Source organism: Grus americana, chromosome 31 (assembly GCF_028858705.1).
Source record: "Grus americana isolate bGruAme1 chromosome 31, bGruAme1.mat, whole genome shotgun sequence".
NCBI classification, from domain to species: domain Eukaryota; kingdom Metazoa; phylum Chordata; class Aves; order Gruiformes; family Gruidae; genus Grus; species Grus americana.
In genome coordinates, this window is record NC_072882.1 from 2,034,116 (window position 1) to 2,057,452 (window position 23,337).

At 59.8% G+C, this 23,337-nt stretch overlaps 2 protein-coding genes across 8 annotated transcripts in view; one reads left to right on the plus strand and one right to left on the minus strand.

The window, feature by feature from the left end:
• LOC129198146 (cyclic AMP-dependent transcription factor ATF-7) overlaps positions 1 to 14,340 on the plus strand; it is a 68,617-nt gene extending 54,277 nt beyond the window's left edge. For all 4 annotated transcript variants that reach the window (XM_054807235.1, XM_054807237.1, XM_054807236.1 and 1 more), the window contains 6 exons: positions 647 to 746; positions 1,975 to 2,088; positions 3,221 to 3,367; positions 4,715 to 4,912; positions 6,215 to 6,323; positions 8,887 to 14,340. In XM_054807235.1, the coding sequence (XP_054663210.1) occupies positions 647 to 746; positions 1,975 to 2,088; positions 3,221 to 3,367; positions 4,715 to 4,912; positions 6,215 to 6,323; positions 8,887 to 9,104 (886 nt within the window). In that variant the 3' untranslated portion in view covers positions 9,105 to 14,340. The remainder of the gene's footprint in view (positions 1 to 646; positions 747 to 1,974; positions 2,089 to 3,220; positions 3,368 to 4,714; positions 4,913 to 6,214; positions 6,324 to 8,886) is intronic.
• A 1,989-nt stretch (positions 14,341 to 16,329) lies between these two features.
• Positions 16,330 to 22,405, minus strand: TARBP2 (TARBP2 subunit of RISC loading complex). 4 transcript variants are annotated; one of them, XM_054807052.1, is made up of 9 exons: positions 22,338 to 22,405; positions 20,976 to 21,157; positions 20,033 to 20,138; positions 19,353 to 19,436; positions 19,122 to 19,194; positions 18,265 to 18,382; positions 18,037 to 18,164; positions 16,948 to 17,137; positions 16,330 to 16,830 (listed from the first exon to the last, which is right to left on the minus strand). In XM_054807052.1, exons 1-9 carry the CDS (start codon positions 22,388 to 22,390, stop codon positions 16,673 to 16,675), a joined length of 1,092 nt encoding a protein of 363 aa, XP_054663027.1. In that variant the 5' UTR covers positions 22,391 to 22,405; the 3' UTR covers positions 16,330 to 16,672. The 4 variants fall into 4 exon arrangements, with proteins under 4 accessions (XP_054663027.1, XP_054663026.1, XP_054663029.1 ...); XM_054807051.1 differs by having other exon boundaries at positions 16,336 to 16,625; XM_054807054.1 differs by lacking the exon at positions 22,338 to 22,405 and having other exon boundaries at positions 16,336 to 16,625; positions 20,033 to 20,133; positions 20,976 to 21,114.
• Between the last annotated feature and the right edge of the window lie 932 nt (positions 22,406 to 23,337).

Genomic DNA, 23,337 nt, shown 5'->3' on the forward strand with positions numbered 1-23,337 from the left:
CCGTTGTCTGTGCAGACACGAGCCAGCCCTGCATCGACTCCATATTTAGGAGTTTTTCTCTGGAGTCAGAGTCAGAAGCTCTTGTTAATGGAAAGCTAAATCCTTGCAAACCCTCTCGTGGGAGCGCAGCAGACATGGCTCAGAGGCCAAGAAGTTACTGGTAGGAGCAGCTGCCCAGATCCCCCATCTGCCCGGTGCCAGGCTCAGCCCGGGAGGACACTTTTAATCTCCCGGAGCAGGAGCTGCAGCAGCCCCTGGATGTGCTTTTCTGTCTGTTCAGGTGGGCATCGTGTCTCGGGGCTTTTGGCCAGCCGGTGTACGCCCAGGAGTTAACCAGGGCGCGTCGTAACGTTGGTCATCAGTGTCGGTGCTGGCCCCGGTCGAGAGGCGGCAGCCTGCGTTGCCTCGGCGCAATGTCGGCACGTACTGGCTGCCGTGCGGCGAGCGTGCAAGCGGCTGAGCTACCTTAACGTGTGCTCAGTTAGGCTTTGCACCCCATGTTCAGAACACGCCATTCAGAAATGGGAAAACGAGCCCAAATCCACTAACCAGAATGAATTTGTGCTTCTGCCCTTGAGCTCATGGGGCTGCTGGGACAGCATAAGCCTGAAATAATCCATGAGAACTTGAATTGTTGTTTCTCCAGGTCTCCCACAGGTTCCCTTCCACTTGTCGTGCAGCTTGCAAACGGACAGACCATGCCCGTCCTCCCAGGCCCTCCCGTACAGATGCCTTCTGTTATATCGGTGAGAGAAACTTCCAACCCAGCTCTGCGCGGCAGAGGAGGGGACGATGTTTTTTCCCCTGCCAAATATACACAGACACTTCCATTTTGTAAAAATTAAAATATATCTCCCCCTCTGTGCAAGATAAGACTGGAAGAGGAGGAGGAGGAAGGGGGCCAGCTCTGGGAAGGTAGTAATAACATGACGATCACACTAGAGGGCAATAAGTCTGGAAAAAAACAAAGCCTTGCCTGGACAGATGGCTCATGCCATTGATCCAGGGCTGGGAACCGTAGGATCCCTGATTAGCTGCTTCCATTTGGAACAGCGTGCCTCAATTGAAACCATTCGAGCTTGCAGAGAACATGTTGGTCTTTGCAAGCCAGGAAAGCCACCCTAACCTCGCCAGCGTGCTACAGAGCTGTAGGAATATCAGCCTTGCGGGTTGTTCTTTTTGCGTACGGAGAATTTTCCGTGGTGCAGAACTCACGAGCAGATTTGCCCAGTGGGTGGTTTGTACGTCTTCCGAGCACTTCAGCTCCCGACCAAGCAGCCCGTGTGAATCCTGTCTGTCCTGCTGGGCATGTCTTTCGGGTTTTGAGTGAGTAATGGCCAAAACCTTCTGCCTCAGGTAACGGGAACATTGACGTCAAAGCAGGCAGGCAGCAGGCAGCTCGGCATAGCTTGTGGGCGCAGAAACATCTTCGCACCTTCCTGATCGTTTGAAACGCCACTTGCCTTTGTAGTGCTTTGCAACAGTGTACCTGAGTGGCTTATAAAAGCACACGTAAATTCTGGTTTTTCCCCTCTTTGGTGAGGGAGAAAGCTCCCCATGTTTCAGAGGGGTGCTGCGACTTACCCTTGGTGTTGCAGCAGCTTTGTGATAGAGCTGGGCAGAGAAGCAGAGGGGATCTCGTGCCCTCCCTCTCCGTCCGTGCTCCTGTACTGGTGGGGAGAAGCCCTCGGGGAGGGAAGGGAAGGCGGGACGCTTTAGGGCTGCCCTCCTCCCTGTCCTCAGCGCTAGGCTGGTATGGCTGGGCGACTCCGAAACAGCCACCGTGGCCACCAAAGGAGTGGCTGCTGGCCTTCGGTGACAGCAGGCGTAATTGATGGCAGTAGTTAAACGCCGAGCGTTTGTCAAGATTTATAAATGTGCTCAGTCGGGGAATTATTACAGAGCCGCTTTGCTGAGCGCGCTTGCGAAAGCACCTCAGCTTCCAAAACCCATGCCTTGCTTCCTCCCCGCTAGCTGGCTCGGCCGATGTCCATGGTGCCGAACATTCCCGGTATTCCTGGACCACCCATCAACAGCAGCGGGTCCATTTCGCCCTCAGGACTTCCAGTACACTCAGAAGCCAAAATGGTAAGTGTCCAAATACATTCCGGGGAGGGTGTCGCATCCACGGTGTTGTCCCTAAGTCTTCACTAGCTCCTCCAGCAGAGATTCCGTCTGGAGACTTTTTCCCTGCAGCCTTCGCGAAGAGCCGCCGCTTCTCCGAAATCCTGAGCAGCCGTCGGCGTGCCTCCCTGCACCGAGAGCAGGTGTTGCAAATGCCACCAGGAATATTAGACTAATCAGCGCTGCGGCTCTGGCAGGCAGAGCAGGCACGCTGTTGTCAAGATAAACCTCAGCCCCATCCTAAACGCGGCTGTTTTGTAAAGCTGGTGCTTTCAGTTCCAAGATAACAGATGGGTTGGAGGTGGGCTTGAGGAAGGCAGAGCCAAGAGAAGAGATGTTGCGCTGTAATCCAAGGATCCTGGTAATGGTTTTCACGTAGACCTCTTTAAAAGTTTACGAAAGAATTTTCCTCTTTGTGGCTCAAACTAGGTGCACGCAGAGGGGGGGAAGCAAACCTGACTTTGCAAACAAAGAGCAGCAAAACTCCCTGGGGTTTTTTTGGCTGAGACAGACAGGGTGGAGGTGTTTGCAAACCCACCTCTTAGGGCAGTGCTGCTCACCGTCGCTGGTGTGCATTGTCACTGCTCCCATCGCACCCTGTTTAGGTGTCTGCAGGATTCATGGGCGGATCAGAGCTACAAGTGGGATGAGAGATCTTAAACTCTGTTCGAGGCGTGAAGCAGCCATCCTGCCCCGCTGGCATGTGTCCGGCTGCCCAGAGAAGGAACTTACAAGACCCAGTCTTGATCACGCGTAGGTCCTTTTCCATCCCAGAAGGACTCTGCACATGCTAGAGGGCAGTTCGGGCTCCGCAGTCCAGTCCGTGGTCTTTCTGCAGAGCCTGCCGGCTGGGGAGCAGATCGGTGCCAGTTGCAGTAGCAATTTTGGGATGCGGACACCTGTCTGCTTGAGCCTAAGTTGGAAGCCGCTGTCTGTCTTTGGGTAGACCAGATGGTGATGGCTTTCAGTTGGATTTGAATCCGCCGCAGTCCCCGAAGAGCCCGTTCCCCGGCGGCCTGGCTCCTTGAATGTTAGAGAAGCTGGTTAAAGCCTTAACAGGTCCACTGATGTCCTTTTTTTTCCCCTCCTTTAACAGAGGCTGAAGGCCAGCTTGACGGCATCTTCCTCACTGAATGGCAGCAATCTGGTGGTGGGCTCAGCCAGCACGATGGTGACCGCACGTCCGGAGCAGAGTCAGATCCTTGTCCAGCATCCTGATGCCCCTTCCCCAGCTCAGCCACAGGTCTGCTGCCGCTTAGCGCCCAAGGCTGGGCTGGAGGTGCTGGGGGTTTCTGGGCCTCAGGGAAAGAAAAGGAAAACCTTGCGGCTTCCTGGTTTGCGGAACGGGTTAAAACCCCTTGTTTTTTTCAGTGCCGCTTCAGCGCTAATGCTCTCAAATGCCACCAGGCAGAAAACTTCAGCAACGTGTTAATTTGCTTGACAAGGTCTGGAGTTTCAAAAGAATATTTTGCTCTCTTCTCCCTGCTCAATTACTGGGGTTAAACGCTCCCCTCTTAGGCAATCAACTCCACTGGCTCCTGCCAGCTAACCAAATGCCAGCCTTCCATCAGGATCGCCACCTGCTCCGTCAGTTAGATAGGCTTCCAAAAGTTTAATATCCATATGCTGCCTGACAGCGAGTACCGAAGTGTAACTGCACTCCCCGATTGTGGCGGTGTAATTACAGAGCCCTCGCAGAAGCGCCGGCAAGGCTGTGTCTGCAGGACCGTTTGTCCTCGCTGACTTTTCCTTTGTTCTCCCGAAATAAAACCGGGAAATGTGCGGCGTTACGAAATCTTTTTGTACCAGTTGCATCTGAGAGCTTGTTTAGCTGAAGACATTCAGGGAAAATTTAACCCAAATGAATTTTTAAAGCAAATCACCCACTCAAAAACTGCAATTTGTGCTCCACAAGTGAGTTAGTGAACCCAATTGGAGTTGGTGAACCCAAATGGAGTTGGTGAACCCAAATGGAGACGTCGCTTTGACCGTGTGTGGTTACATGCGTCAGCGGGATCGAGGGCTCCCAGCCCTGCAGCTGGACGTCACCCTCTGTCAGCTGATACGTGGTAGCTGGCCACGTGGGAATCTCCTAAGTCATTGTAGCATTAAGTGCTTTTTAAAGTCACTTAAGTGAAATTAAAAGGAAGGCCGTTTCCCCTGAATTGCCCGTGGTCATTTGCCATGTTAGCTTCTCGGCACGGAGCGGAGGAAACTTTTGCTGCCAGTTACGTGCCACGAGCTGACCGTAGGAGTTTGGGATTTAACCAATTTGCCTGATGTTCACATGTTCACTGGGTTCAGGATCTCAGAGAGTTCGTGTGGATTCATCCCTTAAGTCTGCGGGGCACTTCAGACTCAGCTGAGGAAGGGCCAGAAACACCCGTGAAAGGGGTTTTGTCCCCAGCTCCCCGTGGCAGCCAGGGCTGCCCTCGGTCCGTCCCTGCAGTGTGCGGTTCTGGCTGCTCTGTAAAAACGAATCCCTTTTCGCCCCAGCCGCAAGAGCTGGCGTCTCCTTTGCCAAACTTTGTTATGCCGGCGCGTGTCTGGCTTTTTTTCAGTATCTCTCTTTCACGTGCTCCATCTCCAGGTTTCCCCTGCCCAGCCCACCCCCAGCACCGGCGGGCGACGGAGACGCACGGTTGACGAAGACCCTGACGAACGCCGGCAACGGTTCCTGGAACGGAACCGGGCTGCTGCGTCCCGCTGCCGTCAGAAACGCAAGCTCTGGGTGTCTTCCTTGGAGAAGAAAGCCGAGGAGCTCACGACCCAGAACATCCAGCTGAGCGTGAGTATGTAACCGTGGAGGCTGAGCACAGCCCTTTGCCAGCGTTAGGACCGTCGCTCCGGAGGGAACGTCTTCCCCGTGCTGCAGAGACAACGTGCATTTGGATGCTGCGCTCTGGAGCGGGATTTCTGCCTCTGTGCCTAGATTTCCCTCCTTCCTTTCCATCCTGATGCTCTGCCTCGAGCAGGCCATGGGGGAAAAGTGCTTCAGTGCTCTCGTTTCCCTCCCTGTCCCCCTCGAACGGGCTCTGCCTCCGCCCGGAGCTCAAGGAGCAACGCCAGCCTCAGGAGCAGAGCGCGGAGGCCCCAGGAAGCAGCTGTATTTGCAGAGTGGAAACCTCCCCTGCGTGAGGGAGAGCTCTCTGCTGGCACGGGGTCAGCAGAAGCCGTCCCAGTTCCCTTCCCTGCACGGTGGATGTGGCGCCGGGGTGAGCAGGGAGGCTCTGCAGCTGCCGCTTGCAGCCACACAGATTTTTTTTTCTGGAGAAAAAGATTTTCCTGTGGCTCTCTGGCAGCACCCCCAGCATGCCTAGCAGAAGTGCAGCGCATCTGAAAGTACAGATTTCACTTCCATTGCCATTAGCCCCCTTGTTAATGCTCTCAGCACTGGCTGAGGATTGAAGGGTCTGCAAAGGCTGAACTCGTGCCCATTCTGGGCTTTTTCTTTTGCTGGTGGCTAGTGACTCACGCGGTGGGATTTTTTCAATAGCACTGATCATGGTATTTTTATTCTTTTCCCAAGATAATTATAGAAACTGTTTCCTCGGGCAATTTTGAAATACAATTGACTGGGTTTCAGCTGTTTGTCCAAACATTTCAATAGAGGAATAAAATGCTGCACGAAGTTTTCAGAGGAGTAGATCTGGTTTAAGGAAGAAGCTCACAGAGGTACCAAGGGCTTGGAGGAGCACGGCCGTTCCCCACGGCCTGGCGTGGGCTGAGCTGGTTGTACACTCAGCTTCTCGCTCCGTCTAGTTTTCCATCGGAGCCAACGACACGCCAGAGTGTCTGACTCAAGCAGTTGGCATTAGCAGGAGGGTTCAGGCAAATGTATGTCCAGGATTAGATGATGAACATAACGAGGGGCTTTCCAGCCAGCGGTGGAAAGAAGTGCTGCAGTCCATGTCTTGCACACTAAATTCCCCAAACCCAGAAACTTTGTTTGGTGTTCTTGGGCCAGAGGCATCTCAAATTAGACGACAAATTGTAAGTTTGCAGGGCACATAAATGTCCTGCCGTTGCTAGAGGCTGCTGTCAATAACATGAGCGATGCATATGTGCGTGTTTGTTTTTTCGATCTCAGAATGAAGTTACGCTACTGAGGAACGAAGTTGCTCAACTTAAACAGCTCCTGCTGGCTCACAAGGACTGCCCCGTAACTGCACTACAGAAGAAAACACAGGGCTATCTCGGTGAGTGACGGCTTTTGCTGATCCTCTCTACCCCCTAAGTAGGTCTAAGCAGATAAAACCTGCGTAAGATGTAAAGGAAGGGAATCTTCATCTTGGTCTCTGCTCCATCACCTTCCAGCTGCTGCGCCTGGCAGGACAGGACAGACCTTGGTCCTGTGTCTTCTGCTGAGGTGGCCTCCGCAGCTTCCGCGGTGAGGAGGAGCCACCCAGGCTGGACCTGGCTGATAAGATCCTGCAGCCAGGCAGTGAGGGCGATGGCGGTGAGGGAAGGAGGGAATACATCTCCCTCCGCGTCTCTGTAGTGGAGAGTATTTGACAGAGATCCATATCTCCGCTTCTCCCTGGAGTGCGGGCCAGCATCTCTGCACCCGCTCCCAGGCAGCGTGCCAAGCACTTGATATTCTCTTTGAAGTTAAAAACTATTGCTGCTCTGAAAGCGAAGCCGGAGTCAGAAAAGGCCAGACTCTATAAATGACATCATGGGGCTCTATATCTCATTCTCTGCAATTCACATCAAATCGGTTCGGGTTTGGAAGTAAGAAAGCCTCTCTTTATCTTCTTTTCTTTCTTTCTTTTTTTTTTTTTTTTTAAATGCTGCCTATTTCATTATAATCAACCCGGGAGCTAAACATTATGTCTGGATTCTTATGTCATCCCTGCAATAACAATTCCACGCTGTTGTATTTGTGCAAAGACTTTGGGAGGATGCTGGAGTCCCCTAGCGTTGCCTAGATTAACGGGACGAGAAGCAGGGATGGATGGAGATGAGGAAGGGGAAGAAAACAAAAGCCAGGGAAGCAGGCAACTGTCCTGCCTGATTGCCTCCCGATTCCCGTCTCCCGGGTCTCTGAAACGCTCTTTGCCTGCGCGCTGAGGCACAGATACGTGTCGTGTAGGGCCTGGCACAGCCAGTTTATTTTCACTCATTACGGTGACTCAGAGCTTGAGTAATGTGGTCGTGAAAATCCTCGCTGTCCCCCAGCCCTTGCAGACAGGTGTTTGCTCTGTGTATAATGCAGAGAGGCGACATGATTTTTCCTGTTAACTTCCAAAGTTTACAGTTCCTGTTATTATTCCTCACAGTCTGTCTACTCCAATAATAGGAATTCATCACACATCTGAATAATAAAAATGAATTTCACACCTCCCTCCCCGTTCCCCCCTCCCCAGCTGCCTTTTTTATTATTGAGATTTGTGACTAAGCAGGTCCTTAAACAAAAATGCCAGATTCCCTCGATGGAATTACAGCTGCCTCATGTACAGTTGGGTTGTTTTATTTGTAATACCTTGTAAATCTCCTTTTTGGGATGCCAAACTATTATATTGCTCTGCTCGACCTTCTCTCTCACCGCCAAGTCGGTTTTCAAATCTGCTGTGCTAGCCGCATCTTTCAGTACGCTGGCGAAGGGTTCACAAGGGAAGGTAAAACCTGGTTGGGAAAGGGGTACAATGTTCAAGCACCTGGTAGAAAACTGAGCCCTAAAATACATCTGCCAGCACCCAGTAAGGCTGTAAACCTCTCCCCTGATTTTTTTGTTTTCCCCAGTGTCATGGGGTTTACCCTCTTGACGTGGAAGAAGTATCCCAGCTCATGCCATTATTTTGCTCTTTTAAAGGAAGGTGACCGCATCTTACCCGTAATTCATCTAGCCAAGTGCACAGGAGGGAATTTCCTCCTGACATCTGTAGATAATGAGTGTATACCCCCAAAGAGAGAGGTCTGATTGCTCTCGCCTTGGCATTTGATAGGTCACAAATTATCCTCTGCGTTAGAAGCTCTGCCTGGGCGCAGTGGGCTGTTTGTGGGAGAGAATCCAAAGTTTTGGAAACCAATCTGCGTCGCTCGGAAAAGAGCACGGAAGAAGGTCTCAGCCTTTGTTCGCCTCCCGTCCCTTCAATCATAGTGCTTCGAGTTAGCGAAAGAAATCGAGCAAGCAAACAGTTTGTAATGGGCTCTAATTGATTTTAATGTTCTAGAGAACAATAAAGAGCAAACCAGGTAATTTATATAAAAAATGGCAAAAAACCCCCGCCTGCCTTTGCAGAAGGGTTTCTGTTGCACGCTTTCCTGTGTGCTCACCCAACAGATGGTGAGGACTCTGAAGGAACTGTTCAGTCTCTGGGCTAAATGGCCTTGAACCAAGTACCGCGCCAGGAAACAACATGTAGGGAAAGTTCATTGGTTATAACGAGGAAACAGATTTATTACGCTAAAGGTTATGCTGGGTCTGCCATCCTGGGTGCGAAACCTCCGCGCTTTGTGCCTTCCTGCCGTGAATTCGGTAGGATTTGGTGGGGTTTCTCTGAGGGACGGGGCCAGCCGAACCCGGTGGGTCGTTACGTCCCAACTCTGATCACTTTTTCTTTCCGGTTTGGTTTGCCAACCAGCTGCTTGAGGGGGGGGTGACTCAGTTTGGGGGCGGGGGGGAGCCAGGACTCCCGTAGGGATCAGCCTCCCGTCCCGTCATCTCACTGCCAACACCGGCGGCAACGCGCGCAGCCTCTCTCTAACCTTGTTTTCTTTTTTTTTTTTCTTTCCCCATCCCCTTCTCCGGTCAAGCAGAAAGCCCAAAGGAGAGCTCTGAGCCCACCGGCTCCCCTGCTCCCGTCATCCAGCACAGCTCCGTGACGGCCTCTCCCAACGGGCTCAGCGTCCGCTCGGCGGCAGAAGCGGTCGCCACTTCGGTGCTCACTCAGATGGCGAGCCAAAGGACAGAACTGAGCATGCCGATCCCCTCACACGTCATCATGGCTCCACAGTCGCAGTCTGCTGGCAGATGATGTCACAGCCTGTGCGTGTGACACGGAGCTAACCATGAACTTGCAGCCAGAGAGACTGACCGTAACTAAGTCCCTGATGAGTGGGGGCCGATAAGGATTTTTATTTCTTTTTGTTGTTTTTTTTTTTTTTCCAAGTGAGTTAAGGGCAGCTATGGCGCTTCTTACACTGCGTAGCCTGTACAGATCCTGGCCCCCGACCGCTGCCCTGCCATCGCCCGTCCCCGCGGGACGGCCGCAGCTTGAGCGCTTTTCTCCACCCTTCAGTTGACGATCCGTCAACTCGCAGAGTCCTCTGAACACGCAGAGCCTGGCTTTGAAAAGCACCTTGAAAGGTTCGCTGTCAGGTATCGGTTACGTTAACACTAAACCTTGGTGGATCCCCTTGGCGCTTTCTCTCTTCCAGTTCCCCCCCCCACCCTCCCTCCTCCTCTGCTCTCAGCGAAGGAAAACATAGCTCTTGGGAGGCTGTGACATTTAGTCGTGCTGTCAATGTATTTTATTTTTAACAGCGTGCTGCTTCCAGGCATCTGCTCCCCCCTCTGCTCCAGCTACCTGAAACATTGCACCTTCGCACCAGAAGCCTCCTTGAGCTCTGAGGTTAAAGGGGTCGAGGGTTACTCTCGTCTCACGGTAACTCCCAGCGAAGGATTTTGGACACGATGGGGGTGTAATCGCTGTAAATCGGTTTGTGCCCAACGATTGGGAGACGGGGACGTGGGGCCGGGGACACACACACACGTGTTCCTGGTGACTTCTGCCGCGCCGGGAGCTGCGGACGTTCACGTCCTGCTCTTGTGACGGGATGCTGCGGCTGCTGGAGGAGAGGTACCGTCTGTTCTGGCAGCGGAGCGGCTGCTCGCAGTCTTCCGTACAGTAAATCGGTGCTGAGGTGCGTCGGCTGGGACCGGTGCAAAGGCGCTCTGGGAGGTACGTGAACGGATGAGCCGGCCCAGGGGGCGATAAGGATGTGAGAATTCATCCTCTGCTCCCAGCTCCACTGTACACCTTGGCGAACAAATCCCTCCCATTTCCAAGGATCATCTCCTTTACGCATAACCTCGATGACCTTAATAATGGTGGCCTTAAATCATGAATTAGTTGCCTGTTCCGAGGGGAGGGCACACGAAGTAGTGTTTTTATTTGCCCAGTCTTTTACCTCTTCTTCATGATCATCTTCTGCTCTCGGTGACGGAGCATCTGTTGCTTCTGAATCGGAGCAAACGAAGGATTCACAGAGCTTCCACTTTCATAGGGCAGGTTTAAAAACCCAACCCTCGATGTTGAAAGGCGTTTGGAATCGGGTCCGCTTTCTTGCCGGACGGCCGTAGCGTGCGTGTGTGTCTGTGTGTGCTTCCCGCGGCTGCCGCTGGCCCTGGGCAAGCGATCGGGGTTGATAGTTTGGAGATTGGGGGGGGGAGGGTGTGCTGTGTGCGTTCGGGCTCTTGGAATCAACCTCGTCAAAATCCGTGGAGCTGCATCAGCCCTTGGTCTTCCTCTCCTTCTCGGGAGGTCCCTCCTCGGCCGAGCTCTCGCCCACCTCAGGTTGCACTCGCCACTTTTGAGCCAAGTTTGTTTGTTCAAAGTGATTTCGTTTGGCTCATCCAGACTTGGAAGGTTTCCAGGGACAGCAAAACCCAAAGCAAAGTCTGAGCAAGGAACCGGATCCCGCTCTGGACGGGGACGTTCAGCAGTTTGGTTTTTCTCTTGAGGAGATCTGTCTTCTTCCCTCCCCTCTTTTTCAGGTCTTCCTCGATTTCCCGGTAGTATCGACCGCGGCGTTTCCTGGGTTTGGTTTGTCTCGGCCTCTCTCGTGCTCCTCTGGTTCCTCTTGCTCATCTCGAGGGTCGTCTTGTGCGTAATCGGGGTCAGTTCTGGCCTTGGCAGTTTGCACTTGGTTCAGCTCCTGCGTAGCCCCCCCCGGACCCGCCTTTTGTTTCTGTAAAACTGTTTCTGCAGAGTCTGCGTGTAGACAGACGTTCCGGCTCTTACTATCCCGACGCGGTATGTTGTTTCTGCAGTGAGAGCGAGCTGCGAGATGAGGACACGGGGCGGGGGGGGGGTTCGGCATGGCTTAAAGCCGTGCGACCTGGACTAAAAAGGGTTTCAGCCAGGTGAGGCACAGCGGGGGATCAGGACCATTTTTTGGGGGACCCAGCATCTAAGGCAGAGGGTTTGCAGGAGGTTCAAGATCCAGCCCGGCTCTGCTTTCTCTCCATCCTGCTGCTGGATGCAGGTTGGAGAGCTGAGAGGGAATGACGGAAAACCCCGTGTGGTCCAAAAAGGGGTAAAAAACCGACCCGTCTTGCAGCAACGGGTTTGCTTTGGTCTTCGGATCTGCTCAGTTTGCTTCAGGGGGCTTTGAAACAAGTGTCTGTCTTTCTTTCTTTGTCTGGGAATAGCAGGAATGACAAAAATGTGTTGTAAAACATACTTGCTTCGTCAGCCGTCGGGTTCCTGTCCCTTGGTGCGTAGTGCTGGGAGCCAGGAGCGAGCGGTTGCATCCGGCAGCGCCGACAGTAGCTCACCAGCTCCTCCTAGGCTCACCGAGCGTTCGGCTCTGCACAAAAACCTCGTCTGTCGAGGAAAAGTGTTCACTGAAAGAAAAGAGAACGGAGAACTGGAGCTCCGGGCTGATCCCGCCACCGGTGCCTCGTTTGCGCCGGGGTGGACGAGGCAGAGGAGCAGCCGGTGGCTCTGCTGGCAGGGTTGGAAGGACGGAGCGAAGGGTGACAGCGGAGAGGCGGCAGATCCGGGACAGACGCAGGCGGCAGCGAATGCAGCAGCTTCCCTTCCCCCTTGGTTTTCCCCTTAGGGACTCGAAGTGACCCGATCCCGTGCGATGCGAGAGCCGGGATCACCCAGCCTGCCCGCGACTTCCCTGTGTCCCACAAAGGCCTTTCCCTGCCCTCGCCGCTCTCACCCTTGCACCGTGGGGCATCGCGAGGTAGCTCAGGCCTTGCCGGTGATGACGGGGGGATGCAGAGAGCGGGTTTTCTCCCCATCCCTCCGTGCTCCAGCCTCTCCCCATCTCAACTCCCCTCTGCCTCCGAGTGCTTAGTGCCTTGAAAAAAAAATAAAAAAATCTCCTGCAAACCCATGAAAACACAGTTGTAAAGCTCCAAACCTGGGCAGGAATAATCAGGGAACAAGTGTTGGACCATACCATACCATTTTTTGTTCGTTTTTTTTTTTTTTTTTTAATTGACAGGGTTGCAGCTTTCCCGCGTCCCCTTTGGGTGTGTTTTACCCCAACAGTGTTTGAAACCTCCAGGTCCCGGAGCAGGTTTCGGGTCTCCATTTCCCTTTTTGGGCTCATGAAGATGCCCGGCAGAGCTGATGCTGAACCGGTCTTAAACCTCGCAAGGAGCTGAATGTCACGAGGTCGAGGCGGCCGTCACTTTTCCAGCGGGAGGGACAGTTGTGCTTTTTTAAGAGGTGACTCTTGCCAGGCTTTTTGGAGAGGAGGGTACGTAGAGAACACATTTTCCACCAGTGCTTTTTCCAGCATCTCCACGTCGATGGAGTGGCCCCGTGGAGATACATTGGGCTGCCCGGTTGCTGAAAATCCAGGGTCGGTGTGGAGCCTTGGTGCTCCGAGGTGGAAATCCCCGCCGGGAGCTGAACAGCCGCTGGGTTTCTGCCCCGCATCGTCTCTCCTTTCCCCATCGCTTCTCTTGGAGGTGGTTTCTTCTCCAGGCCAGCGTGGCGGTCGCTGCAGAGGACGTGCTTTGGTTTTTGTGGGAGTTAGGGATCGGTTTTGGTCGGGAAGAAGGATTTTGCGGTAGGTTGGTGATGCAGGGTCCCCCCAGACCCGTGAGGACGGGCGAGGGGGATGGTGGCTTTTTCTCCTCCTCCTTCCTTCCCTTCAACTCTTGCTTGAAGACTTTGCGGATGTCTTTGGGTTGGTTAAAAAAAAAAAAAAAAAACAACCAACCAAACCCAGATTTCTGCTCTAGGATGATTTCTTCTGCTTTTCAGAGGGTCCCGGGGGATGGCAGCCGCCCGGCTGGCTCTGCTCAGCACCTTGCTGAGCATCTGCACTTTCCTCTGCCAGCCCTCGGGCCTCGGCTGCGGTGCCTTAACCAAAACCCCAGTTAGTGCCGGTGTCGGTCCTGCGGCTTCCTGCACGTCTTCCCCCAAAGCCCGTCGCTGCGGTAGCGGTTTTTGGGATCTCCATCCCTCCTCTGTGGCCTAATTGTTGGGGGGGGGGGGAAGGTGATGCTGGGGCTCCTCGTGGGAGCGTGGAAAAGCCCCGCAGGGTTTCGAGGTCGCGTTTAGGTTGTGAAGGAGTCGGGGAGAGTCCGGACGGCGACATTGGCTGTGGGGAGTCGGGGTTTTTATCGAGCCATCGTCATTCTGATGTCAAATAGAAACAAGTGGCTGAAAAATGCAGCCCGGGGCAGCCGCTCCCCCGCCCAGGGGTGATGCTGAACCCCAGGAGGGGTCTCCCTCCTCTCCCTCCTTTCCCTCAGGCAGAGATGAAGATCTCCTCGGGATTGGGGGGGGTTTGGTGCCGCCTTTTCCCCCCAGACTGGCTCCTCGGTTCCGGATTTCAGTGACTCAGCCGGGAAATGTGTCATTTTTTGGCCTTGCAGACCCGTTTCTGTGTGGGTCCCGCCCCCCCCCGTTTCGGGCACACGCAGGCTCCGGCAGCGGTGATGCTCTCTGGCCCCAAAACGAGCCCAGGAAGTGATGGAGGGACCCGCCGGTCCCTGGGGACACGGGAGGAAGGTCCTGGGCATGCCCCTGCCCCCCCCCCCCCCCCAGCTGCTTTGTACGGCAAGCTTTGACGATCAATAACAGAAGAAACCAAGAAAAAGGAACCACCCCCCCACTCCCCCGAAAAGCGTAACCATGAGGGTGTAGTATCTATAAAAAAAAAAAAAAATTACGTATCTATGAGTATATACAGACCTATATAGACATATATCAACTTCTGAATGGATGCGCAGCTCCTTACGCACCAAAATGGTTTTCTAGCTGTAACCCCTTCCTGCGGCCCCCCCGGGCCCCGAGGGACACCCCCCCCCCCCCCCAGCTCCGCACGGGCTCCTGCGAGCGGGTCCTCACAGCCCCCGCGGGGGCCCGGGGACACGGGGGGATGCGGCGGGGATCGGGGGGTGGGGGGGGGGGAACACACGTCCCGGCTCCCCCCACCACCTCGGCTGCGTCGTACCAAACATGTAATGTGCCTTTTATTTATGCTGCAAATATACCATTAAACTATTACCCAGGAGACGGTGGCTGCCGCCCGCTGCTTTGGGGGGGCGATGGGGGGGGGGGTGTCCTGGAGCTGACTGGGTTGGGGACAACCCTGGTGGCACCTGCCTGGGGGACAGTGGTGGGTGTGACGACCCTCAGCCATCACCTGGGTGACATCACGGGGTTGTCACCCGCTTGGGTGACGGAGTGGCTGAGCCTGCTGCGGGGAGCGGGGGCGGGGGTGGCCAGGGACAGCCCCCCCACCCCACCCCACCCGAGGCGTTTGGGGTGATTTCAGCTGGATTTGGGGCGGGGGAAGCGGGTGAAACCGGCGGGGGGGGTCCGGGGAGCGGCGGAGCCGGGGCCTCCCCGTCGGGGCTGCAGGAGCGCGGCGCGGCCACGCGGTGGCGGCAACGAGCCGCGGCGGAACCGGGCGGGGGGGGGGGGGGTCCCGGGGCCGGGGGGGGCCGGTGCAGGGAGGGGTCCCTGTCACAGGGGGTCCTGGGCCGGGGAGGGACGATGCGGGGTGGAGTCGCGGTTTTGGGGAGTCCCGGTCCAGGACGGGGGGGTCCCGGGGACGGGCGGAGAGGTTGGGGGGGGGGGGTTGTGTCTCGCCCCGACGGCGCGGGCAGCCCCGGTGGTGCCGGCTGAGGGTCCGGGGCGGGGGGTGCGGGGCCGCTCCCGTCCATTCATCCGTCCGTCCGTCCGTCCGTCCCCGGGGGCGGCTGTCGCGGCTGGTAAATGGGTTTCATTAGCGGCGCCCGGCGGCGGCGGGGCCAGGATTGATCCCCGCAATCTCCAGCTCCCCCGGGACCCCCCCGGCGGCCCGGCCCGGCCCGGCTATAAGAGGCGGCGGCGGCTGCGGGCGGCGGGGGCGATGGCGGTGCGGCTGTTCCTGCTCCTGCTGCTGCTGGCGGGGGCCCTGCGCGCCGCCCGCTGCTGCCCCGGGGCCCCCGACCCCGGCACCGGCCCCGACCCCGGCCCGGCCCCGGTGAGCCCCGGCCAGCGCCGCGCCGTCGGGGCGGGGGAGCGGGATGCGCCGGGGCTGGCGGGGTGGCGGAACGGAAATGTGCTTTTCGGGTTTGGGGCTGGGGGGCGCCCCCCGGGCCCGGGGCTGCCGTGACCCCCCCGCCCCGTCCGACCCCTCCACAGGCCGCCGCCGCCGCCGCCCCGGGGCCGCCCCCCGCCGCCGTCCTGGGCGCGTTGCTCCGGTCCCTGCAGCGCCCCGGCCGCAGCCCGGGCTCCGTCCTCCAGCCGCAGAGGTGAGCGGGACCGGGGGGTGGGGGGGGGTCTGGGGGCACCGGGGAGCCCGGGACGCTGCGGGGCCGGGGGGGCACCCGGGTGTTTGGGAGACACCAGGGGCACCCAGGGGTGGGGAAGGACCCAGGTGTTTGGGGGCACCCAGAGGGGACAAGCAGGTGGCCTGGCCGGTGCCGGTGTCCCTGCAGGTGTCCGTCTGTCCCAAGTCCGCCTGTCCGTGTCCCTCAGCCCACTCCCCTCTGTCCCCTCTGTCCATCCGTCCGTCCATCCCCATGGCAGAGTCCGTCTGTCCCGTCACCCGTCCCGCTGTCCCCATCGTACCTGTCCCTGTTTGTCCATCCTCCTCCGTCCCTCTGTCCCTGTGTATCCTCGTCCGTCCGTCCGTCCCCGTCAGGGTGTCAGCGCTGCGATGTCCCCGCGGCAGGTTCGGGCGGGGGATGCAGGGGGGGGCCCACACCCGGCTCAGCCCCCGCAGCTGGGACCCTCCGGCCGCCCCGTTCTGGACCATGGCGACGCCGCAGCGCTTCGGCCGCCGCCGCTGAGTGTCCGTCTGTCCGTCCCGGGAACCGTCTGTCTGGAAAGCCGTCCGTGATTCCGTCCGTGGGTCTGACCGTGAGCCCGTCCGTCCCGCAATAAACTGGTGCCACTCACCCCTGAACGCTCGCTCTGGTTTTGCCCCTGGGGGACGGGGGGGACCTGCCCCCTTCCTGCCCCCCAGTGCCCCCCCCCACGTGCCCCCCAAAAAGACACCAACGCGGGGAGTTTACAAACCCCCCCAGCTTTATTCCCAGGGGCTGGTTGGCGCCCAGGGACCCTCCTCGCCCTTTGGGGGGCCAGGTCGGAGGGTTCCCCCCAGGCCCTGAGCTCTGGCCGGGCTCCGTCTGGGGGCCGCGGTCTGTCTGTCCGTCCGTCTGTCCGTCCGCAGGTCCGGGTGCCCACAGGGTGCGTCCGTGGGGCTGGGATCTGTCTGGGTGTCCGTGGGTGGGTCCCAGAATCCCTCCTGAGGTCCGTGTGTTGGTAGGCGAGTCCAGGGGACCGTCCGTGGGTCCGTCGGAGTGTCTGTGGGTCCGTCCGGGTGTCGGTGGGTGGGTGGGCGGGCGGGGGTCTCACTTGCCCCCTGCCATGATGCGGAGGTACTGGAGGGCGTTGCGGGCGGCCTGGGAGCGGGCGCCGTCGCGGGAGGGGGCCGCGCCGTGACACACCGTGGCCGGTTGCGTCGACAGCTCCACCAGGCACTGGTGCAGCCCGCTGAGGCTCAACGCATCTGGGGTGGGGGGGACACACACGGGGATGGGCCACCGTCACCCCAGACCCCCCCAAACCACCCACAACGCCCCCCGAGGCTGGGGAGGGGGTGCCCGCGGTGGGGGGGGACGCTCACCGATGTCGAGGTAGCTGATGGCGAAGCTCTGCTCCTCGGAGAGCTCCTGCAGGAGGGCGCAGGCCCCCGCACCCATGGGTGCCAGCGGGTGACTCCGCAGCTGCACGATCTTCTCGCCCGCCGAGTTGCGCAGGGAGTCCCAGGTGCAGCCGGGCGCTCGGCCCCGCAGCCCCTCCAGCCTGGGGCCCGCCTGCAGGGGGGGCACAGGGCGCTCAGGGACCCTCCTGACCCCCCCACAGGGACACGGAGGCTCAGGGACCCTCCAAACCCCCCCCCCCGGTGGGGACACGGGGGCTCAGGAGCTGCGGGGACCCCCACATGGAGACACCCACAGGGGCTCGGGGCCCACCAGGACTCTGGTGCAGGGACAGGGGCTCAGGAAGCACGGGGACCCTACGTGGGGACACGGGGGCTTGGGGACCCCCCCCGTGAGGCCACGCCAAGAACGCGGGGGCTGCTGGGACCCCCACACAGGGAACACGGGGGACACGGGGCCTTGGGGACTGTGGGACCCCTCCGATTCAGGGACCCTCCGTGGGGACTGTGACCACCCACCCAAGGACCCTAAATCCAGAGGGTCCCCCCCACCCAGGGAGGACCTGGGGGTCCCTTGGGTGTCCCCCTGCCCTACCGCCCCCCAACTTTAATCACTGGGGGGGGGGGGCATAAGCACTGAAATAGGGGGTACAGAGATGGCCGTGTCCCCCATTGTCCCCCAGGGTGACCTCAGGGTGCCCGTGTCCCCCAGTAACCCTTTGGGGTGACCTCAGGGTGCCTGTGTCCCCTGTTAACCCCTCAGAGTGACCTTGGGGTGCTCATGTCCCCCACTAACCCCTCGGGGTGACCTCGCGGTGCCCATGTCCCCCATTAACCCTTTGGGGTGACCTCAGGGTGCCCATGTCCCCTCAGGGTGACCTTGGGGTGTCCCGTGTCCCCTCAGGGTGACCTTGGGGTACCCGTGTCCCCCACTAACCCCTCGGGGCGCCCATGTCCCCCACTGACCCCTCAGAGTGACCTCAGGGTGCCCGTGTCCCCTCGGGGTGACCTCGGGGTGCCCGTGTCCCCCGTTAACCCCTCGCTGGCCGGTACCATGGAGAACTGGTCCTCCTCCACCTCGGCCTCGCTGCCCTCCCGCGGCTCCATGGGCACGTTGTGGATCCGCACCAGCATCTTGGCGGCCGCGTTGCGCTTCGCCAGCTTCTTGGAGGTGCCGCTGCCTGCGGGGATGGGACGAGGGACACCCAGGTGAGCCTGGCACCGCGTCGCGTGTGTCCCCCCCGCCCCCCAACGCACCCGGGGGGTGCCCCGGCCCCGTACCGATCTCCACGAAGCGTTCCACGCGGCACGTCATGGTGAACTCCTTGCGATGCGCCGGCCCCGATTCCTGCGTCACCGTGTACTCGGGCAGGCGCCAGCCCTTCTGCACCACCAGCTCCTGGGGGGGGGACACACAAATGGGGGGGTCTGAGCCACAGCTGACACCCCGAAACAGGGAGAGTTGCCCCCCCTCAGACAGGAGATGCCATGCCCAAATGGGCAGGGTCAGCCCCAAAATGGGTCCACTGCCCCCAAAACAGGCGTAACTGTAGCCAAAATAGGGATAAACGTCCCCCAAAATGGGTCCACTGTCCCCAAAACAGGGATAACCATCCCCAAAACAGGGATAACTGTCCCCAGAATAGGTCCATTATCCCCAAAATAAGGATAACTGTCCCCAAAACAGGAATAACCATCCCCAAAAGAGGGATAACTGTCCCCAAAATAGGTCCGCTATCCCCAAAATAGGGATAACTGTCCCCAAAACGGGGATAACTGTCCCCAAAATAGATGCACTGTCCCCAAAACAGGGATAACTGTCCCCAAAATGGGGATAACTGTCCCCAAAATGGGTCCACTATGCCCAAAATAGGGATAACTGTCCCCAAAATGGGCATAACTGTCCCCAAAATGGGCAAGAGCCCCCCTGGCAGGGCAGAGGCAGCCCCCAAAGGTCACTGCCACCCCCAAAATGGGTAAGGTCACCCCCAAAGAGGCACACCCCCCCCCCCCCCCCAAACAGGGATGGCCGTCCCCAAAACTGGCTCATCACCCCCAAACCAGGGACGGCCACCCAGCCGGTGTTGGGGGGTGAGGGGGGCGCGTCCCCGTTTGTCCCAGCCCGTGGTGTCACCCACCTGCAGAGCCCCCACGGGGTTACACTCCGACTGGGGGGGGGACACGGGCGTCTTCATCTCCAGGGGGGTGACCCTGCGCGGGGGCAGACGGGGACAGTGTGTGGGGGGGGGCACGGCGGGGAGGGGGGGCAGCTCTGAGCCCCCCCAGGACCCCCCCAGGAGCTGAGGGTTTGGGAGAGATTGGTGCCCCCCCCCCAGCCCTGGGTATCTGGGTGCCCCCCACCCCGTTACCTGGGCGAGGGGGGGGGCACGGCGGGTGCTGGGGGGGCAGCTGCGGGGCCGAGCTCAGCCGGGGGCTCTGGGGGGAAAGGAGAGCTTGGGGATAAAGGGTGAGACGTTAACGCCCGGGCCGGCCCCCCCAAACCTCCCTCCCTGGCACCCCCGGGTGCCCCAAAACCTGCCAGGCCCCCCCCAGTTCCCTTGGGACCCCCAGGTCCCCTGGTATTTCCAACTGCCCCCCCCAGGCATCTCCAGTTCTCTTGGCTCCCCTAAACGCCCCTAACCACCCCCCCGCACCGTGCACCCCTAGACCCACCCTGGGCACCCCCAGACCTGCCTGGGTACCCAAACTCCCCCTGGGCACCCCCAAACCCCCCCAATTCCCTCGGGATGCCCAAGCCCCTGGCATCCCAAATCCCCCTGGGTGCCCTCAACCCCCCCCGCAGACCCCCCCCAAACCCCCTGAGCCTGGGTGCCCAGCACCCCTGGGGTACTCCCGACCCTGGGGTACCCCCAGACCCCCATCCAGCACCCTAGAGCACCCCAAACTCCCCCCAGCACCTCCTGGAGACACTCAACACCTCGTCCCGTGCACCCAGCACCTTCCGGACCCCCCCCAGCAATCCCCACCCCCCACCCTGCGCTGCACCCTGGACCCCCCCCAGCACCCTGGGGACCCCGTCCCCCCTCACCTGGGCTCCTCGGGGGTGGTGGGCTCCAGCATGTCCCCCCCTTTGAGCAGCTTCAGGGCCACCTCTGCCGCTTTGTGCTTCGCCGCTTTCTTGCTGGGCCCCTGCCCTGGGGGAGACACCGGCTGAGCGAGGGCGGGGAGATGCCGCGGGGCCCCCCCAGACCCCTCGCAGCCCAGGGGTCAGGGTGCTGGGGGATCCCGCTGCCATAACCAGGGTGCCAGGGGGTCCCAGAGTGTTCCAGGCATCAGGGGCCTGGGGAATCCCCCACCAGGACTCACTTTTTGGGGTCCCAAGAGATCCCCAGGCATTGGGGTCCCAAGCAATCCCCCACCAGCACCCACTTTTTGGGGTCCCAGGGGATCTCTGTGTGTTCCAGGCATTGGAGTCCTGGGCAATCCCCCACCAGGACCCACTTTTTGGGGTCCCAGAGGATCCCTGTGTCACAGCCTGGGCATGAGGGTCTCAGGGGACCCCGTGTGTCCCAGGGACCAGGGTCCCACGTGATCCCACACCCCAACCTGCTTTTTGGGGTGCTAAGGGATCCTCGCACGTCCCAGGCATCGGGGTCCTGGGTAATCCCCCACCAACACCTACTTTTTGGGGTCCCAAGGGATCCCCCACCCCAACCCCCCTTTTCTGGGGTCCCAAGAAATCCCCGAGTATCCCAAAAAATCAGGATCCCTGACAATCCCCCCCCACCCCAACCAGACTCTACTTTTTTTTAGGGATCCCAGGGGATCCCCCCACCATTCCTGGGGATAATCCCCGTGTCCTCGCTGTCCCCCCACATCCCAGACGAACGAGATCAACCCCAGGTCACCATCTCCAGGCTGTCCCCATCCCTCAACCCCCACACCCCCACCCCAGCACGGGAGCGCCAGGGTGGGGGTGTGGGGGTTGAGGGATGGGGACAGCCTGGAAGCGGAGGGTGTTGGGGACCCACCGGTGCAGCTGATGTCCCCAACGGTGACACGGAAGGTGAAGTTGGGCTGGTGGGCTTGTCCCTCGGCCTTCAGGAGGTCGTAGCCGGGGGTCTTGCCTATGCGAGTGCCATATTCCTGCAACAGGCTGATGGGCGTCTTCCCGGGGTTGGCGGCCAGCATCTGCTCCAGGCTGGGGACAGGGCTGTCACCAGCCCGAGTAGGGGACAGAAAGGGATCGGTGAGGTGCGTGGAGGGGGCGGAAGCGGGGCGGTGGGAGAAGATGACAGCGTCACGCAGCACGGGGACACGGGTGGTATCGCCGCAGGGCAGGGGGATAGGGATGGAGCCGCCGCACAGCGTAAGGGAGAAGGGGACGGAGGCGGCACTGCCACACAGCGAGGGGACGGTGGGGTGGCACTGCCATGTAGCGTGGGGGGGCTTGGGGAAAAGGGGGGGGCATTGCGACGTGGCGTGGGGATGGAGGGACAGGGGTGGCACTGACGCGTAGCGTGGGGACAGGGATGAAGTCTCACGTAGTGTGGGGACATGGGTGGCATCGGCACACGGCACGGGGACACAGGGACAAGGGTGGCATCACTACATGGCATGGGGACATGGGGACGGGGATGGAGCCCCCAGGCAGCGTGGGGACATGGTGACAGGGGTGGCACTGCCATATGCCATGGGGACACGGGGATGGGGCGAGGACAGGGATGGAGCCACCACACGGCGTGGGAACATGGATGGAGTCTCCACGTAACGTGGGGACACGGGTGGCATCAGCACACGCCATGGGGACACGGGGACAGGGGTGGCACTGCCACAGAGCACGGCGACAGGGAGTGGCACTGCCATGTAGCGTGGGGGGGCTTGGGGAAAGGGGGGGGGGGCATTGCGACGTGGCGTGGGGATGGAGGGACAGGGGTGGCACTGCCACGCAGCGTGGGGACAGGGGTGGCACCAACAAGCAGCGTGGGGACACGGGGACAGGGCTGGAGTCTCACGTAGCGTGGGGACACGGGGACAGGGCTGGTACTGCCACATGCCACAGGGACACGGGGACAGGGGCGAGGACAGGGATGGAGCCACCACACGGCGTGGGGACAGCAGTGTCACTGACGTGTAGCGTGGGGACGCGGGGACGGGTCTGGAGCCCCCACGCAGCGTGGGGACACGGGAAGAGGCCTGCAGAGCCGGGTCGCACAGCCCCGGGGATGGGCCTTGGTGTAGGCCTCAACCTCCCCCTCTCCCTCAGGAGGCGGATAACCCCGCTTTGGCGGGAGCATCGGGATTTCTCCCGTTGTGGGGAAGGATCCCCGGGTGAGAAAGGATCCCGGGGATGGGATTGAGGAGAAGCGGGGGTGGGGGGGGTTATCCGGTACCTGGAGAAGCCGCCGCTCCGCCTGGCCCCGCCGCCCGCCCCCTCCTCGCTCATCCCCGCCGCGCTCCGTCCCGACGCCGCGCCGCCAGGGGGCGCCCGGTGCCAGGCGCCGCGGGCGCGGGGGGTGATGGGAAACGGGGCGCCGCGGGGGGGCATGGGAAACGTAGTCCGCCGAGGGTGGGGGGAGCGGCAGCTGCCGCTCCCCCCACCCTCGGCGGACTACGTTTCCCTCAATCCCCTGCGCGGGGAATGCTGGGAAGGTGGAGGACGCGGGAGGCGGGGACACGTGACTACGGGGGGGGGCTGCCTCAGTTTCTCCCCCTGGGTGAAGGGGGGGGAATGGATGGGACAATAGTGGGGACAATGGGGACAATGGGGACAATGGGGAGGGACAGGGGCGGGCAGCATGGGACTGGGATGGACAGGGACCCGCTGGGGTCTATGGATGGGGAGAGTGGGGACAAATGGGGTGGGACAGGGATGGTCAGGGGGCGATGGATGGGACAGTGGGGACAATGGGGACAATGGGGACAATGGGGTGGGCAGGGGTCCATGGGTGGGGACAATGGGGTGGGCAGGGTGGGACAGGGACGGACAGATGGGGACAGAGAGGGACAGACGGACAATGTAGGACAGGGATGGACAGGGGGCGATGGATGGGACAATGGGGACAATGGGGAGGGACAGGGATGGGGACAATGGGGACAGGCAGGGTGGGACAGGGACAGACGGACAAGGTGGGACAGGGATGGACAAGGGTCCCTGGATGGGGACAACGGGGACAGACAGACAAGGTGGGACAGGGATGGACAGGGGGCAATGGATGGGACAATGGGGACAATGGGGACAGACGGACAAGGTGGGACAGGGATGGACAGATGGGGACAGAGGGACAGACGGACAAGGTGGGACAGGGACGGACAGGGGCGATGGATGGGACAATGGGGACAGGCGGGGTGGGACAAGGACAGACAGACAGCGTGGGACAAGGACACGGGGAC